This window comes from Ursus arctos, unplaced genomic scaffold (assembly GCF_023065955.2).
Source record: "Ursus arctos isolate Adak ecotype North America unplaced genomic scaffold, UrsArc2.0 scaffold_3, whole genome shotgun sequence".
Taxonomy (NCBI): Eukaryota; Metazoa; Chordata; class Mammalia; order Carnivora; family Ursidae; genus Ursus; species Ursus arctos.
The window spans coordinates 89940990-89957841 of record NW_026622985.1 but is presented as its reverse complement, the minus strand read 5'-3'; the positions used below and the strand labels follow the sequence as shown (position 1 = coordinate 89957841).

At 42.5% G+C, this 16852-nt stretch overlaps 2 protein-coding genes across 2 annotated transcripts in view; both read right to left on the bottom strand.

Annotated features, from left to right (window-relative positions):
* The window catches only part of SSBP1 (single stranded DNA binding protein 1), a 103349-nt gene that overhangs the window by 69891 nt on the left and 16606 nt on the right, over positions 1-16852 (bottom strand). The gene's annotated exons all lie outside the window — the stretch shown is intronic.
* Positions 6917-16291, bottom strand: TAS2R3 (taste 2 receptor member 3). The gene has a single exon (XM_026512436.4). The coding sequence runs from the start codon at positions 8712-8714 to the stop codon at positions 7764-7766; it is 951 nt and encodes a 316-aa protein (XP_026368221.2). The 5' UTR covers positions 8715-16291; the 3' UTR covers positions 6917-7763.

Here is a 16852-nt window from a genome sequence, read left to right as displayed (position 1 = left end):
AGACCAAGTTCAAGGACTTCACTCTTCCTCAAGAGAACCTTTTCACAATTATTCCATCTATCAGGATGATTGCTTTACTTTGCATTCCCTCACCAGTCACATACATTTGTGCCATAATCATTTGCTGTGCTATGCTTTGCTTGGAAAAGATGTCAGTCATTTCATGTGTTTCCTTTATAGACGTGGGTTTATGCTTAGATCACATGTGGCTATTTCTTCTTAGGTATTTAGCTGCAAATCAAAGTACCCTGATCCCAAATACACAGTAATGCTGTAGCTATAGTTTTGCATCTCATTGCCTGATTCCTCTAATTTCTCAGACAGGAAAGGGCACAGTAAGAGGCAAATTATATTATCGAAGACTATGAGTGAGCTCAAGAGTATGGCATCTCTTATCTTCTCTAGCAGTTGGGGGCACTCTAGTTGCAAACTTCAATGCAGCCACATATAGGTTACCAAACTAGCATCAAAATAAAGCATACAAAGTCCTGTTACTTTGTATGGGAACAGAAATACAAAGAGATGAATAGAATAGAATAGAATAGAATAGAATAGAATAGAATAGACGAACAGAAGCAGCTAAGATATGAAGACCACCAGGTCCAGAAGAGGGAGTACATTCATGGGGCCCTTTAAGACAGGTGACAGGAAAGTAAGCCTGGAGGGATTCCCCGAGCTGGAGCCAAGGGGCTGATAAAAGCATTTGTATAAAGCTTAGAGGCACATGACAGAAGCATGCCCAGATCAGTTAACCAGGCAAACACAGTGAACAAGCAAAGCAATGGAAGGGAAGATTATATCATAGCACATATTTCCACTTAATTATTTATAAAATAGATTACTGCATTAAAGTAATTAAGTTAAAATACTATGAATATCATATTTAAATAGAATAAATAATATGGAGTAAGATATAGAATTAAATGTTCCAAAAGGGGTGGGGGAACCCAGTACTGGGCAGCAAGAGACCCTATTCAGAATGTGATATACAATGTTGTTGGGGCCAGCAGCAGGAGGCACTATAATTAAGATGTGATCGTGTTGGCTAGGGTCCCCAGTGAGCACACGGCTTCTGTCAGATGTTATTTCTGTAAAGGTCAATATGGGAAATGCATTAACAAAACCCTTTCTCCCTCTGCATGAGAATTTTACCCTAAGTTAAATATAAATATCTTACGGATACTCCCTGCTTAGGGCTTCCTTGAGTGTGGTCACTCTTCTGATGTATTTTTTTTTATTCTATTTTTTATTTTTAAAGATTTTTATTTATTTATTTGAGAGAGAAAGAGCATAAGCAGGGGGAGGGACAGAGGGAGAGGGAGCAGCAGGCTCCCTGCTGAGCAGAGAGCCTGATGTGGGGCTCCATCCCAGGACCTTGAGATCATGACCTGAGCCGAAGGCAGATGCTTAACCAACTGAGCCACCCAAGCACCCCTGAGGTATGTATGTGTCCTTTGACTCAACCTTGGCAGCTATGTCTATGAAATTATTACAAGAGAAATTGGCACCTTTGGGACATCAATCTTTTTAGGACAGTCCCACCCCTACACCACCGTGGATCTCTTCTCCTAGCACCCCGGCGCTATGGCCGCAGCAAGGACTCTGCAAAAGAGGAAGGGCTGACGCTGCCCTGCTCATAAGCCAGATCCCTGAACCATATCCACCTGAGTAGACCAGTGCCAGAAGCCTGAGACAGCCTCGTAAGTCTTACTATTTACTGGAGCCCAGGAAGCCCCACTGGTGGTGGGTGCACAGTAGTCATGAGTCCAAGCTCTAGATTCATCTGGCAGATCTGTTGGGAAAACTTTAAGGCAAACAGTCAAAGCAAAAGGATGATTTAGCTTATTTGATGAAGGCTTTGAAGAATGAGATCGGTCATGAATAAATGGGAATTACAAACTGTGAGCTGTTTTCAACAGAGTACTAATGTTGCTCAGGGAACATAGAAGGAAGGAAATTTCCACTTCTTGGGCTGTTTTTAGTGCTTACTCTGTTCCCGACAGTGTACCAGGTATCTTAAAACTCAGTTAATCCTTAAAACAGTTCTAGAAGGAAGATACGGTTATCCCTATTAGAGGTGAGGAGAATGAAGATGAGAGAAAGTAAATGACTGGGAGACAGCAGGGAAAATCAGTGGCTAAGGTGTAAGGTCTCTCTGAGACTGAGCTCTTTCCACCATTGCCCTCATTGGTTCATTCACTCAATAAACTGTTGTCATCAGTCAGGCACTATGTTAGGTGCCAGGAAAATAGAGAACCACCCACAGCACATCCTGCCTTCAAAAAACACACAGAAATGGGCCGCCTGGGTGGCGTAATCGGTTAAGGGTCCAACTCTCGCTTTCGGCTCAGATCGAGATCTCAGGGTTGTGAGATCAAGCCCTGCATCTCGCTCTGCGCTCATCACAGAGTCTGCTTGGGATTCTCTCTCCCCTTCCTTCTGCCGCTCCTGCTCATGCTCGCTCTCTTTCTCTCTCTCAAATAAATAAGTTTAAACACACACACACAAACACACACACAGAATAGTGGACAGACAAAACACCAGAGCGCAGTGTTTCCGGTGCTATGTGAAGGGAAAACAAAGGGTGTAAGGGGAGTGTTCGGGAGGGGCCCTCGAGCCTCCTGTCTCAGAGGACTAGACCTGTCTTGGCACTGCACGGGGCTCCAGCCCTGGCTGAGAGCAGCCTCCAGGAAGTATGGCCCTGCAGTGGTGGATCTCAGCAGCAGAACAGAGCAGTGTCTGTTTGTGGCTGTCACAAAAGGAGTCTAGAGACAAAGATCACCAGGGCCAGAACCCTTCATCGTATCTGAAGCCTTTGTTTCAGTGACGCAGAGATGAAATACTTGAGTGTCTTTACTGCCCACTAGGTGTGTTATTTTTGGGAACAGCAACTGACGTCTAATATAGTGTTTGGTGCAAAGTGGCTGTCAGATAAATGTCTGCAGTATAAACAAATGAACTGGAATCAACATAAGCCAGAATCAAAATGATGTGAGACATTTATTTATGCCTAGAATACCCAGCAGCATCTGGCAGCCAACAGGAACCCATCCCTTTTTCAAAGAGATCTGCTAGATGGGCAGTAAGCGTACAAACCTGAGCAACCAAAAAAAGTTCAGAAATCTCCCTCTCTGGCTGTAAGTACCCTACTTAGCAACACATGGGTATCGAGGCTAGCCAGAACACACAGAGAAACTCTACTCATGAGCTTCTGAAAAAATATTTTTCAGAGTTAACCTGGAAATACTGCTCTGGTCATCTGGCCAGCTCCACCAAGTTGCACTGACAATTTCATTATAGGGAGATCAACAAAATGTATTCACTCGGCAAACTCATATGTGCAGGCAAAAAACAAAGTTCTTAATTTTGTCTAAAGGTAATATAGTTTTTCTCCTGAGCCCCTATCTGCTGGTTGGGGTAAGTGTTTAATTCAATGAGATAATGAATGTCTTCAGAAAAACTTTCAGTCTCTTTAGATTTAAAAATTTAAATCTGAGACATCGTCGCCATACTATGCTTCTCCCCTTTAATTAGGGTCCGGGTGTACGGGGAGAGGGGTGGAGATTAATGCTAACTCGTGGTGTCAGAGAAATGTCATGTCCTCTCTCTCCCTCGGTGTCCTTGTCTCCTCAGGCTTCCAAGGAAAGGTCCTTGTACCTTGGGTGCTGCTTGCCCCACCTGCATTCGGGGCTGAGTCGGTGCCTGTGTTTTGCTCCCACTGACCACACCTGGGAGCTTTGAGTAGTTCTCAAAGAGAGGGGAAATCTGGACTCTCACCTGCCCTCCCTCTTCTGTCTCCCTCTTCTTCCTCCAGCCTTCCCCAGGGGACCCGAAGAAGCAGGCTTTCACTTAGATCATGTCCTCTTATACCACCAGCAACAACTCCACGGATACACTGTCATAAGACTAGAACTCCATGAGGCACATTCTCCGGGCTCAACCCCTGATAAGCTAAAATGCTAGTAGCTGATTTTTGTTGTGTAGTTACTAAGCTTTAGTTGCTAAAATAATTTACATGCATTGTCTTACTTAATCCTCACACCGATCCTATGAGATATTTTATAGAATTACCTATTTTATAGTGAAGGGAACTGAAGTCCAAGGAGGTTTAGTAATTTGCCAAAGATCATGCATCTAATAAGTGATGAGGTCTGGATCTGAATCCAATGTGTTAGGCTCCAGAAATAACACTCTTAGCCCCTATACCATACATTTTTCTAGTCCAGCAAAATGTAGAAACACCAGAAAATAACACAACTGTCATCAGCAGTTGTTGGAGTTTTGAGGTTATTTTTGTTTTCTTAAAACAGAACTTCTTGCAGGATATCGACAGAATATCAGACTTTGTCTTCCACATATCCCAAGGCAAGAAAATCACAACACAACTTCAAGATCTAGACAGCTCTGTTCATCAACTGTTGGGAAATATCAGGGATATTATTTAAGGCAAAGGGCATTGGCAGACACTGAAACTGTTTGAGGAAAGTTGGAATGGCTTTGTTTTTTTTTTTTTTTCAGTTTTGTTGTTTATTTATTGTCATTTATGATCCTTCTACACCCAAACTGCAGCTCAATCGCATCAACGATCAGGATCTGTGAACTTGGCCCAAGAGTTCAGAGAACACTAAAAATGAGAAGTAGGGGCCTCTGATGGAAAACTGGACGATCTCATGAGCTACTGTCATAAGTTTCTGTTGATTCATGTGTTAATACACCGAAAGCAATTTACAAGTGATGCACTGAAAAACACATGTATTTGAGAGAGGCGGCCTTGGGAACACAACAAGCTTGGAATTGGACTCCAAATGCACGGACAATTCTCATCCCCATACTTAGACCCAAGGAACCTGATCACAGTGGGGGAAAGCCATGCCCTGGTCCCTTGTTCATGAAACAACTGGATTTGAGAGTCTTAAGGGATTTTAGTAACTAAAACTAATTCATTGAAATAAAACAAACAAGATGGCCTTTCAGGGTTCCTCAAAACAGGGCCTGAGGTATTAGGTAATTCTTCCCCAGTTACTGGGACTCACTGAAGAGTTGCTGGGGGCACCTGGGTGGCTCAGTCAGTCAAGCATCTGCCTTCAGCCCAGATCATGATTCCAGGGTCCTGGGATTGAGCCTCAAGTTGCTTTTCTCTCTCCCTCTGCCCCTCCCCCTACTCGTGCTCTCTCTCTCCCTCTCTCTCTCAAATAAATATATAAAATCTTGGAAAAAAAAAAAAAACAGAGCTGGCAGATTAGGTACTCCCCCTCTAATTAGAAGACCAGGTCCTCTCCAAAATAGCCAGAACTTCCCAGCATTGTGCCTCTAGCAACAGATAAGACTCCTTTCCTCAGCAACTCACCCACCACCCAGACTCATGTCCCCACTCTCACCCCTCACTTTGATTAATGGCAGTCCACAGACACCTGATGTCATATAACAGAGTCTGATATTTTCCTGGAGCCACCTCCAAATTTCTCCAAAGAAGAACCAGGAGCAGTTGGGGATGCCGCACATATGAATCTGATTTCATTTACTCTCGGGGAAGGTAATCTGCACTCAGCCAATTGGACAACCACAACACGCTTCCACTCAGAATTCTGTTTCCACCCACACTCCAGTGAAACGACTAATAGTCGTAACTTCAGCCTGTTCACTGCACCGTCTCTGAATCTGTTAGGTTAAGGTAAGATTTAATGGAGCCACAGTGGGAACAGAAGGGAGGGATTCTTCAGAAGTGAGCCAAAGGCACCAAGAACCAAAAAGCAGCTAAGCCAAAATCTCCAGGAAGATGTTACATTCAATTAAAAGAGAGAAAAGCCCCCACACCTAAACTAGAAGGCAGAATCCGGAATTCAGATTAAGGACTAAAGAACCGGAAGGTCAGAGCTAAACAGAGAAGTCGTCAAAGTGACAGAAAGCAGCAGCAAGTGTTCAAGAGTGGGTGACAATGAATTCAAGAGTGGGGATCTGGGTTAAACAAAGCAGATGCCAATCAAGACAGCATCGATTTCCATAGTTCAAAGTCCCTGTGCTGGAAAGCAGCACAGATTTTCATTAATTACAAAAGTACCCATTTCAGAATCCCTATATTTTAGTGAATTATGAATGAATATTAAACAATTATTTTAAGTTTCAACAGATACCTTTCTGAAAGAGAACTTTGTTAGAATTAGGAGTTTTCCTAGCAGCTTCAAGAAGCAGGTATCAATTTGAAAACAGTGCAGGCCAAAAGACATTTATTCCTGTAACTTTAAATAATGAATACATAAATCCCAGAACAGTCCCCGAATTCATTTCTGGTTACATATGACCCAATGCCAAGTAGTATGGTGATCCTTAAGGCTATGTCAAAATCTCACTCATTCCACAAAATAACAACAGCAATAGTTATTGTTTACTCCACCTGGGACTCTAAGCACTTTTCTTTTTTTCTTTTTCTTTTTTTTATAATTTTTATTTTGTTATATTAGTCACCATACAGTACATCCCCAGTACTCCTCTGGTAACTCACTCACTCCTTCCAGCAACCCTAACAGCAACATACTATGACTAGTCCCATTTTACAAATGAAGAAGGTGAAATAGAGAGAAGTGAAGAAACTTCCCCAAAGTCACCCAGCTCACAGGGGTCGGGGCTGGGGCTAGAACCCAGGTTGTCTGCCTTCAGGGCCGATTCATAGCCACCACACTCTACACCTGACAGCCCCATTAGCGACAGAAAGCTGGATTCAGATTTGCCACAGGACCTAACTATACACACTCATGAGTCAGAATTCTTCATGATCGTAAGTAATAACATTCTCATTGACTTCTTGACACTGTTCAGTGATAGGAAATAAATCGATGCCTGTGTAACTTATTAAAAAAATGTACTGAACTTATAAACACTGCTTATTTTATTTTTTTATAAAACTCTCAAGTTTCCAAAACTCATATACATATTGGTTAGTTTAAAAAGAAAAAAACTGCTTAGACCTTTGCCCGATCTAAAAAATAAAAAAATTACTTGGCAATTTACTTCAGCCAAATGATAAAGGAATGCCAGGACTACGGAAGTAAAATGACCACCACCAGACTGGACAGGAGCCTAACAGCCAAGGGTCTTGATTCTCATTCCATCGCTTTTGTCCTCATACAGTGGATGTGTGGAAACTTGTCTCCTGTGGGAACTGCTCCTGCTGCACACTTCACTGTTAGTCACGATACGAGCTTCGCCAAGCGAGGGCTTTACACAGTACACTGGGCCACGTGGCCTCCTGAGTCTCAGGGACCCTGTGAGGTCAGTGTCACAGTCCGCATTTTAAAATGAGGGAAGACAGGATCAGAAACTAAATGAAAGTAATTCACCAAAGGCCAAAAGTCTTGGAAATGGACAGAACTAGAATTCAAACCCGAGTCTGAGGAACTGCAAAGCTCTTGCTCTTTCCCTTAGGCCCCACTACACTGTTTTATTTACATCAGCTCACCACTATCAGTATAAACGTGAAGTTAAAGCTAGGAAACAGCTCATTACGTGGATAGCTACTAAAACACAACTGCACATCTATACAGTGAGAGTGTTCTTACTATATTGACATTTTCCAGAGACTGTTTCCCTCGCTCCAAAACAACCATACAAAAAGAAGCCATGAGATGTGTCCCCAGTGGGCCAAGCAATGCAGTCGGGTCTCTGTCCTACTCATGTCACAGAACTGGTGCCATGGAAGGTCAGGAAGAACCCTTAGTCTTCAGCCAGACCGAAGGACTCCCAGGCTCCCACCTGTGCTCTTGGTCACTCTATGGGGCAAAAGGTCCCTTGAACCCAGGCTTCAGATGGCCAGGCTCACACCACAGCATCTCCACAAACGTCTGCTTCAGCTTGTTGTTTCCCAGAATGAGAATGAATGAGTGGCTAGCAGGATAAAACATTGTAACTACTTCTCCGATTATATTAACCATCTCGGTTCCTGGGATGAAATAACTGGATGTTGTAATCAAAAAGGCCAGAAAGTAAAGCAGGAAGAGAAAGAGGAAAGAGATGATGATTTTGATGGCTTTCTGGTGGGCCTCAGTGCTTGGATCTCTGGAGCTGATGCCGCTTTGCTGCAGCTGCTGCATGTGTCTCCCCAGGGACAGGATGAGCAGAAAGTAGGCGGCCAGAGACACAATTAGCGGAGGGAGGGTCCACAGAGTCCCAAGAACATGGATCACTTTGTATTCATTTCTTTTCTTTCTAAGGTGCCCAGTCACATTCCCTGTGCCATCGATCCCACTGAGAACAGAATAGATCTTAAATTCCTGGATCAGAGACATGGCACTGACACACGATAAGAACAGGGCACCCAAAATCATGTGTACGACCACCCTGGAAACTCTCCACTTGAGCCAGAGGAATGTAGGATGGGAGAAACTGGCGATTTTCAGGCAGTAGAGGACACTGAGACAGGTGGCGAGCCAAATGCTCAGGTGGTTTGTAAATGTCCAGAAAATATCAATAATTTGCATCACTATCCCTTCATCATGTACTTTGGAAGAGAACACCATTAAAACACCATCAACCAAGAGAATCCACAGCAGAACGATCCTGGAGAGAGCCAGGTTAGTGATGATGAAGTCAGACAAAGAGACTATCTTGTTCTTGAACCAGCTGCTGCCATTGACCAACACTATGAAACCATTCCCCAGCATCCCCAGAATGAACTCAGTGGCAGACAGAACCAGGAATATGCATTTCTCCAGCCCCGGCATGTCAGCTACCAGGCAGACGTGACCTTGTTCTTTCTGTTGATGTACAATCTCCTTGCTGACTTGATACTCCTCTCTGTGAATCTGTCACTTCTACCTGCTGCTTCCCTGTACCTGTCTCTTGTCTCTGCCCAATTTAGTCTGTTGTAGAGCACAGTTTAGTGAACCCTCCCCGGATCTTTCCGATTAGTCTGTCCTCTTCCCAGATGAGATGGACGGTCACATTCCATCTATGATCAAAACTCAGCAGCTCTTTGCCAAAATGCAAATGGAGTAGTATCCGATGTCACACAAAGAAGGAAGAGATCTGACTTACAAAGAAGGTGAGGATTTGCACTCGATTCCAAAGGGAGGAAGGTCTGAGCCACGCAGGACAGAAAGATCCATCACCAGAAGAGTCATAGAGAACCACTCTGAAGAGTGAGAAGTCTTCTTCCTGGGAGGAGGACTCAGGGACACACACAGAAAGGGGGAGATCAGAATTCCACCAGGAGGCACTATCAAAGTCACCCTGGAGGGAGGTTTAAGTGCATGAAACAGAAAGTTCAGTGCCACTGGTCCTGGGTTAGAATTAAAAGGTGTGCCTCTTAAAGTATGCCTTACATGAGGGGGCTCCAAGTTCTTCCCTGCTGAGCCATATCATCAGAAATTCTTAACTACCTGAGTATTTAAATGATAACAATTATGAATTATAGCCTGTAAGCTATTCAAAGTGTAGATTTTCAGAGTGCATGACCACTGTATCAATATGTCAACAGTAGTTCAGGCTGACAGGAACCACACACAGACAATCTCTTCAACCAAAGAAGCCTTATGTATGTGAAACAGTGCCTTACAAATTTTGACCACGGCCAACAGTAATACTTTTTATATGGTTTTATACATATCACCTTATATACATATTATACTGGGAACACAAAGGAGTCACAAAACAATTATTTCCCCTTTCTGGATGTGTGGCAGTCTGATATTTTCTATCCTGTTTTATTTCTTTCAATGCTGCTTGCATATCACAAACTTGATTTTACAACCTACAAATGAGTTGTGATAAATACAGTTTGAAAACACTGATCTGAAGGATGGAGAGAGAAATCAACACCATCAAGATACACAGCAGAGAGTTTAGCAACACTATCCAAATAAAGGAGGGATATACTTTCAGGACCTCACACAGTAGCAGATGACAAAGCCGTGCAAACAATACATAGTCTCTTCTGGATACACGCCAAGGAGCCAGGAGAACCTCATCCGTCTTGGCATTATGTGGTGTACGGTATGATTACAGAGCACTACCAAGAATACTCGGGCATAAACACAGTCCTCCTTAACCACCCGCAGCTTTCTCGGGCTAACTTCACAACCTGGCCAAACGCTCCTGAACTCTGTGCTACAGAATGAGAATAAGGCAGTTCCCAGCTGTCTCTGGGAGTCCTTTAACAGGACCTTAGCCCAGTTGTAGGGCTGATCCCACCACCTATCACTGACGCTGTTCAGTTTTTTCTCATGGCTTCGGTTCTACAGATGCACATTTTTGGTTTTGTAACAGCTTTTACATCCTCTCATAAGAAGAAATAGCTAGTAAGATTCCTCTACCCAGGTATTAGGATTATCCAAGGAGAAGAAACTTTAGAATATATAACATATCAGAATTCATTTCATGTACTACTTATGGCTAATCATACTGTTTTACAAGTCCTATTATTTTTACCCCTTCAAAAATTAGAATGTTTACCTTTTTATAAGTCATTATTGAGCAACTGGGGGTTAACTATAATTTTTCTTTCTCGGTTTTGATTGTTTCCCAGGATGGTGTTTCCATGCATACCACATTGGCTGGTGACCAGAGTTCAATTTCAGAGTTTAAAAGGCATTGTTGGGGGGGAGAGGAGAAGGACGAGGAGGAGGAGGAGGGGGAGGAGGGGAAGAAGGGGAAGAAGGAGAAGAAGGAGAATGAGAAGAAGAAGAAGGCGGCGATGACATTGTTGGATATCAGCATTATCATTGCTACTATTCCATCAGGTACCATTGATATGAATTCTGAGCCCACAGTTATACCATTCCCACTTCTTAACATAAACACTACAACTATCATACTATATAACTCATTATCATGGCATTAGTAATGGCTGCTTCCAAAATGTATGTTCACCATCCTCCACTGAAATAGCCACATATATTCAAGTCCAACTCTACAAAATGTGCATCTTTAAACATGGTTTGTTAGGGATCAATGCCAGAGCCATGGTACCGGATCCTTGGATCTTTTCTTCCAGGCTGCAGACATCTAGAAAGACTACTGAGAGATCACGCTCTTGCTCTCAACCATTCTTCTGAGTCAAAGACCAAAGGAAGTGTATCAGTCAGGGCATCCCCAGGAAACAACTGGCACAGACTGATTCCAGAAGGGTGTTAAAGCGGAATTATTTACAAAAGTGTGGACAGAGGATGGGGAAACCACAAACAGCTAGTGGAGTGCCCCAGGGCTCGGAACAGTGGGCACCACATTGCCACACCATTCTGAGAAACAGAGGGCTCTGTGGAAAGGACCTGCTGATAGTCACTGAGATTTCTCACTTGGGAGACCCCAAAGAGAGTGCGCTGAGAGAATCAACCTCAAAACACAGGCCACAGACTAACAAGACACTACACTATCATCTTCCTCCCCTTCATTATTCTGGCGCTTTCTCCACAGGGACTTGGGCATCATGGTTCCAGTTTCTGCATCATTCCTGCTCTGATACTAGAGTGACAACTGTGTTGATAAGCATCAGCAGTACACTCTGACAGCAAGCCAAGTCACAAATAATATCCCTTTCTATCAGCTGAGGTTCACTAATCTGCAGAATACCGAAGGAATCAGCACAGCCGGGTGTATACAGCAGAGAGATCGACCTACAAAGATAAGTGGAGTGCAGGCTTCTGGGTCCCTTAAAATCCTCACCTGGAGAGTGCACAATGGCAAGCTGTAAGTCTGAGTAAGTGAGCATCTCATCAGAAGGCCCACCCTCGAACCATATATGCATGTATACATTCTCTATGTGGCTAATCTGGATGAGCGCATTTTGCCAACCTTAGTCTTACACTGCATACAACACACTACAGAATACTGTAGCATATGGCCCACTCCAAAGGAACACAGGCCTCATTTATCACCTTCAGTTTTATCCTCCAAACTGATAAAACTTTGTTTTATGAAAACAGAACAAGAGTCTATTATCCAGATGCTCTCAATATCAAGCTACCATCCTAACACACCAGCTGCAGACTCTATCCTGTCATAATGTTACCCAAAAATGTTCATCCAGTCTTTTCCTACCAGACACTGGGGATATGGACATTCCTCCAGAATTTCTCTGCTCCTACACACACCCTTGCTGAGTGGGCTAAGTATACAAGGCCCTGACCACCATTGACCAGAGCCATTGCGTGCAGCGAGCAACCAGAAAGGAGGTAATGTGCCCTTCCAGGACAAGGAGCAGGCTTGTTTACTGTTTGCTATAAAAGCAGCGAGTGCTCCAGGCTCAGTGTATGTCTCCAAAATGAAATCCATCTGGGCCCTGTGCACTGCCCCTGCGGACTCACAGGACAAAGGGAACTCATACCAACATGCTGGTGTTCGCGCTGCTTGCTGTGCTGCCAATGATATGATCACTTTTCTCTGATCCAGAGGTTTCATGTCTTCTGCCAGCTTCCACGGAACACTGACAGGCTCACTTACTAGCTTGTCAACAGGGTAAGATCAAATCCCAAATCCACTGCCAACCTCAATTTGATCACCACTGCTTTCAACAGCCTATTCTAGTTATTTTCTTATTTTTCTCCCTCAAACCCATAACCCCTGCCTATACTCTCCTCTATACTGTGGGGTCTGGGACTATACAAACCATTTCCCAGATGCCCTTTCCAGATGCCTTGCTGTTGGTATCTGCCAATATGAAAACTAGCAGAGAAGGAAGGAGAAAGAAAAATCCTGCTTTTCACTCTGACAGGGTGTCACTTGGTGGCAGTTCCTTTGATTAAGGAAAGATGATTGTAGACTCCGGAACCTGGATAAAACCGTCGATACAGTGTTGCCTGCATGGCCAAGGCAAAGCCTCTTCAGCACACCAGAAACAACTATAATCACTTTCCCAGCAATGCAGCAACAGCCGCAGGCTCATAAGGCTTCAGCCCAGGGATGGCATCAGTTTCTGTTCTCTGGGCACAATGCCTTCTTTTTCTGCTGTGGCAGTACCTTTTCCTCTTCACGTACTTTTGTAAACAATCCCTTACATTAAATTCTCTCTGTCTGAAATACCTATACTGGATTCCACTTTCCTGACTGGACTATGAATGACACACAGTCCTTCCATGTACTTTTGGCTTGAAGTTTTAGTTATCGCCTAATTTCAGAAAAGATATAACACACAACTCTGTTTTGCATTCTCTTTGGGGTTCTGGGGATTATTTTCAAGAGGAAAAAGAAACTCATTCAACCTATAATGCCATTTTCATACTGCAACTCCTGCCAGTAAGTTTTTAATACATATTATTTTTTTTTTAAAGATTTTATTTATTTATGTGACAGAGAGACAGCCAGCGAGAGAGGGAACACAGCAGGGGGAGTGGGAGAGGAAGAAGCAGGCTCATAGCAGAGGAGCCCGATGTGGGACTGGATCCCAGAACGCCGGGATCACGCCCTGAGCCGAAGGCAGACGCTTTAACGACTGCGCTACCCAGGCGCCCCCTACATATTATTTTCATTATGTTGAATCATCCTACGTTGACCAGTTCAAAATGCACATCTTCACACCATACCACTCTTCTCAGCTCTATACTCCCATACCCACCTACCTAAATTCTTTACTTGGCTCTATCACAGACATCTGAAATGTAACATGTCCAAAACAAATCTCTCAATTTATTCTCATTTTAAAAGAACTATCTCTTACCCCAATCTTCCCTATTTCAGCAAATGGCAACATCATCCATCCAGTTGCTCAAATCAAACACCGCCTAAGAATTAACTTGATTCTTTCTTTCCTATAAACCCACATCAACTTATTGATGACTTCTCCATCTTAATCTCAAAATGTATCCTGAACTTTCCATTTTCACTGCCTCCATCCTGGTGCAAGTTACCATGATCTCTCCTCTGAACTACTCAATGGCTGCCTAACTCATTCTCCACTTCTCCTTTTTTTCTGTAACAGATTCTCCATATAGCCACAAGAATGATCATAAAATGTGTTTTAGATCATTTCACTTCACTGCATAAAATACTTCAATGGCCTTGCGGTGCAACTACAACAAAATGTAAACTCCTTATACTATATACTGAGAATCTTTTCTGCATGTCCTCTTGCATGCATCAGGATTCAAGATAAATTTTACTATATCATACAGTCTGAGTTGAGGAACAGGTTTTATTGGAGTAAGGGAAAACTCATATCAATAACAGAAATAAAAGCGTGGCTCCTCTTCATCCTCCTACGATTATACACACAGGGGGACCAGAGCACTGTCTGGTTAGCAGTGCACTTCTGTATGCCAGTGGAAATGCCTCACCCTCCCTACTGCTCTCACTTCTTGTAATAAAAGTGTGAAAGCAACTTCATCAGTAGCAAAACAGTCTCTGGTGCCAGAAAATCTGGATTTGGGAAGCCAGCTATTACAGAAGTTGTCTAAGAAGATGTCCAACACCTGGGGACCTTGGAACACACAGGACATTATAGTTCCCACTGGCATTAAAGTCAACAGTTCTGTGGTAACTGAGCTTATGTGAAGCACTTTCTGGTGGGAGAAGTGAAAGAAACCCTCTTTTCCCAGCTAGCTTGTTCTCCAGACGACCTAGTTTGAACTAGGGTTATTCTTGGACAATTTTTCTCATTGCGATATAAATCTCCTACAAAAAGAATGATCAGGGGCACCTGGGTGGCTCAGTCGGTTAAGCGTCTGGCTTCGGCTCAGGTGATGATCCCAGGGTCCTGGGATTGAGCCCCACTCTGGGCTCCTGCTCAGCAGAGAGCCTGCTTTTCCCTCTCCCTCTACCTTTCCCCGCTTGTTCTCTCTGGCTCTATGTCTCTGTCAAATAAATAAAATCTTTTAAAAAAATGATATTTCTAAATCATGTTATGTCTCTGTCAAGCCAAGTAATTACTAATAATGCCCCACTTCAGTGTTTTACTCACTAAACTCCCAGGCCTTAGGCTCAGACCTTAGCACATAGCAAAACCTCAATAAATACATGCTGAATAATTTTATTTTTTTAAAGATTTATTTATTTGAGAGTGCATGCATGGGGGGGGGAGACAATCTCAAGCAGATTTCCTCCTGAGCGTGGAGCCCAAGGCAAGGTGGGGCTCCATTTCACGACCCAGAGATCAAGACCTGAGCCAAAATCGAGTCAGATGCTTAGTGGACTGAGCTACCCAAATGCCCCGAAGAAACAAATTTTCTAAAGGAAGCTTGATTTTTGTTTTTAGCCCAAGTTTCAGATTCATGTTTTAACTGATATTGACTCAATATTATGTTTCTAAAAATATTGTTTCTGGAATGGGTGTAATCCATTTACACAACTGTACGCCACTGTGTGAACATTTATTTATCCATTCTCTGTTGATGAATATTTGGGTAGTTTCCTTTGGGTTGTTGGTTGTACTATTATGTACATTATAGCTAACATTCTCGGACATTTTTCTTAGGCCCTGTGGGCAAGAGCTTCCTATAGGGTGTACCTTAAAGATAACTAGATGAAATTTCAACATCACCAGTTAATGCCAAAATGTTTTCTCAAAAGGAAGGGCCAATTTACACTCGCCCCACCAGTGCATAAGTTTCTACTGGTATACAACATCCTCCTTCATACTTTGTTCTATCAAATGTGTTGGAATTTGCTAGTGGAGGGCTTAAAATGAAACCTCATTGCAATTTCTGCTTTGCATTTCCTTATCAATGAAGTCAACCACTTTTTCATAGATCAATGGATCATTTGTATTTCAGTGTCTCTACATCTTTGCTCATTTTTCTACTAAGCTCGTTTTCTTTTTTGCTCCGTAGGCCTTCATATATTCTAGATTGTATTTTTATTCCTCTGTAATCCTTTATATATTCTAGACTGTATTTCAGTTATACTATTGCAAATATCTTCTCTCCCAGTTTGTGACTTGTCATTTGCTTTCTTTATGCTGACTTTCGACAAAGGTTATTTTTAAGTTAAACATATCCATCTTTTCTGTATTTACACTTGTTTAAAAAAGAAACTTCCACGCCACCAGATCATAAAGGCATTGTCTTCTATTTTCTTCCAAAATTGTCATCGCTTTGCCTTTCACAAGTCTTTAAACAACCAAGAACTGATCTTCACGTAAGATGTAAGGTAGAGATGTGATTTCATTTTTTTCTGTATGAATAACAAATTTCCCTGGCATACTTTATTGAAAAAATATTTTACCCACTTATTTATGCCACTTTTATCATTTATCATGTCCACCTATACATGGTCTGCTTCTGGGTTCTCTATTCTATACCATTGTTTTGTTTATTCCTGCATCCATAGTACAGTTCTTTTATCAGTATAGCTTTAGTAAAAAAAAAAAAAAAAAAAAGTCTTGCCAACTGGCAAAGCAAATCCCCTCACTCTTCCTCTTGAGAAGTAAGTTGTCTGATCTTGGACCTTTGCTTATCAATGCATTTTTAGAATTAACTTGTCCGGTTGCCCAAAAAAACTTCTGGGAATTTTTATTTGATCTGTAACATAAATTTGGGGAGGGTTGATATCTTTACATTATCGATGTTTAACAATAAACATCGTTTACCAACGTTTAGTCTTTTAATGTATTTCAGTAAGGTTTTGTTCTCTGTAGAAACCACGCACTTGGAAGACTCCTTTCACGTTCTGATACGCTTGCAGAACGGCATCCTTGCTGTTGTTTGCATTTGACTTTTGTATACTGATTTCCAGCAACTTTTAATTATTCATCTACAGATTCTTTTCTGGTTTCTGTGTAATCACAGCATGGGTAACTTTCTTCCTTTCCATCTTAATAGTTTTTCTTTCCTTCCCAACTATGCTTGCTAAAGCCTCAGTACAAGTAAGTTATCAAAGCAGTGATGACATCCTTTCCTGCTCGAGAAATGCTCTTCTAATTCCAATGTTGTTT

What these genes read in the sequence shown, in the direction of transcription:
- TAS2R3 (XM_026512436.4), bottom strand. Translation starts at nt 8,714, where the DNA reads ATGCCGGGGCTGGAGAAATGCATATTCCTGGTTCTGTCTGCCACTGAG.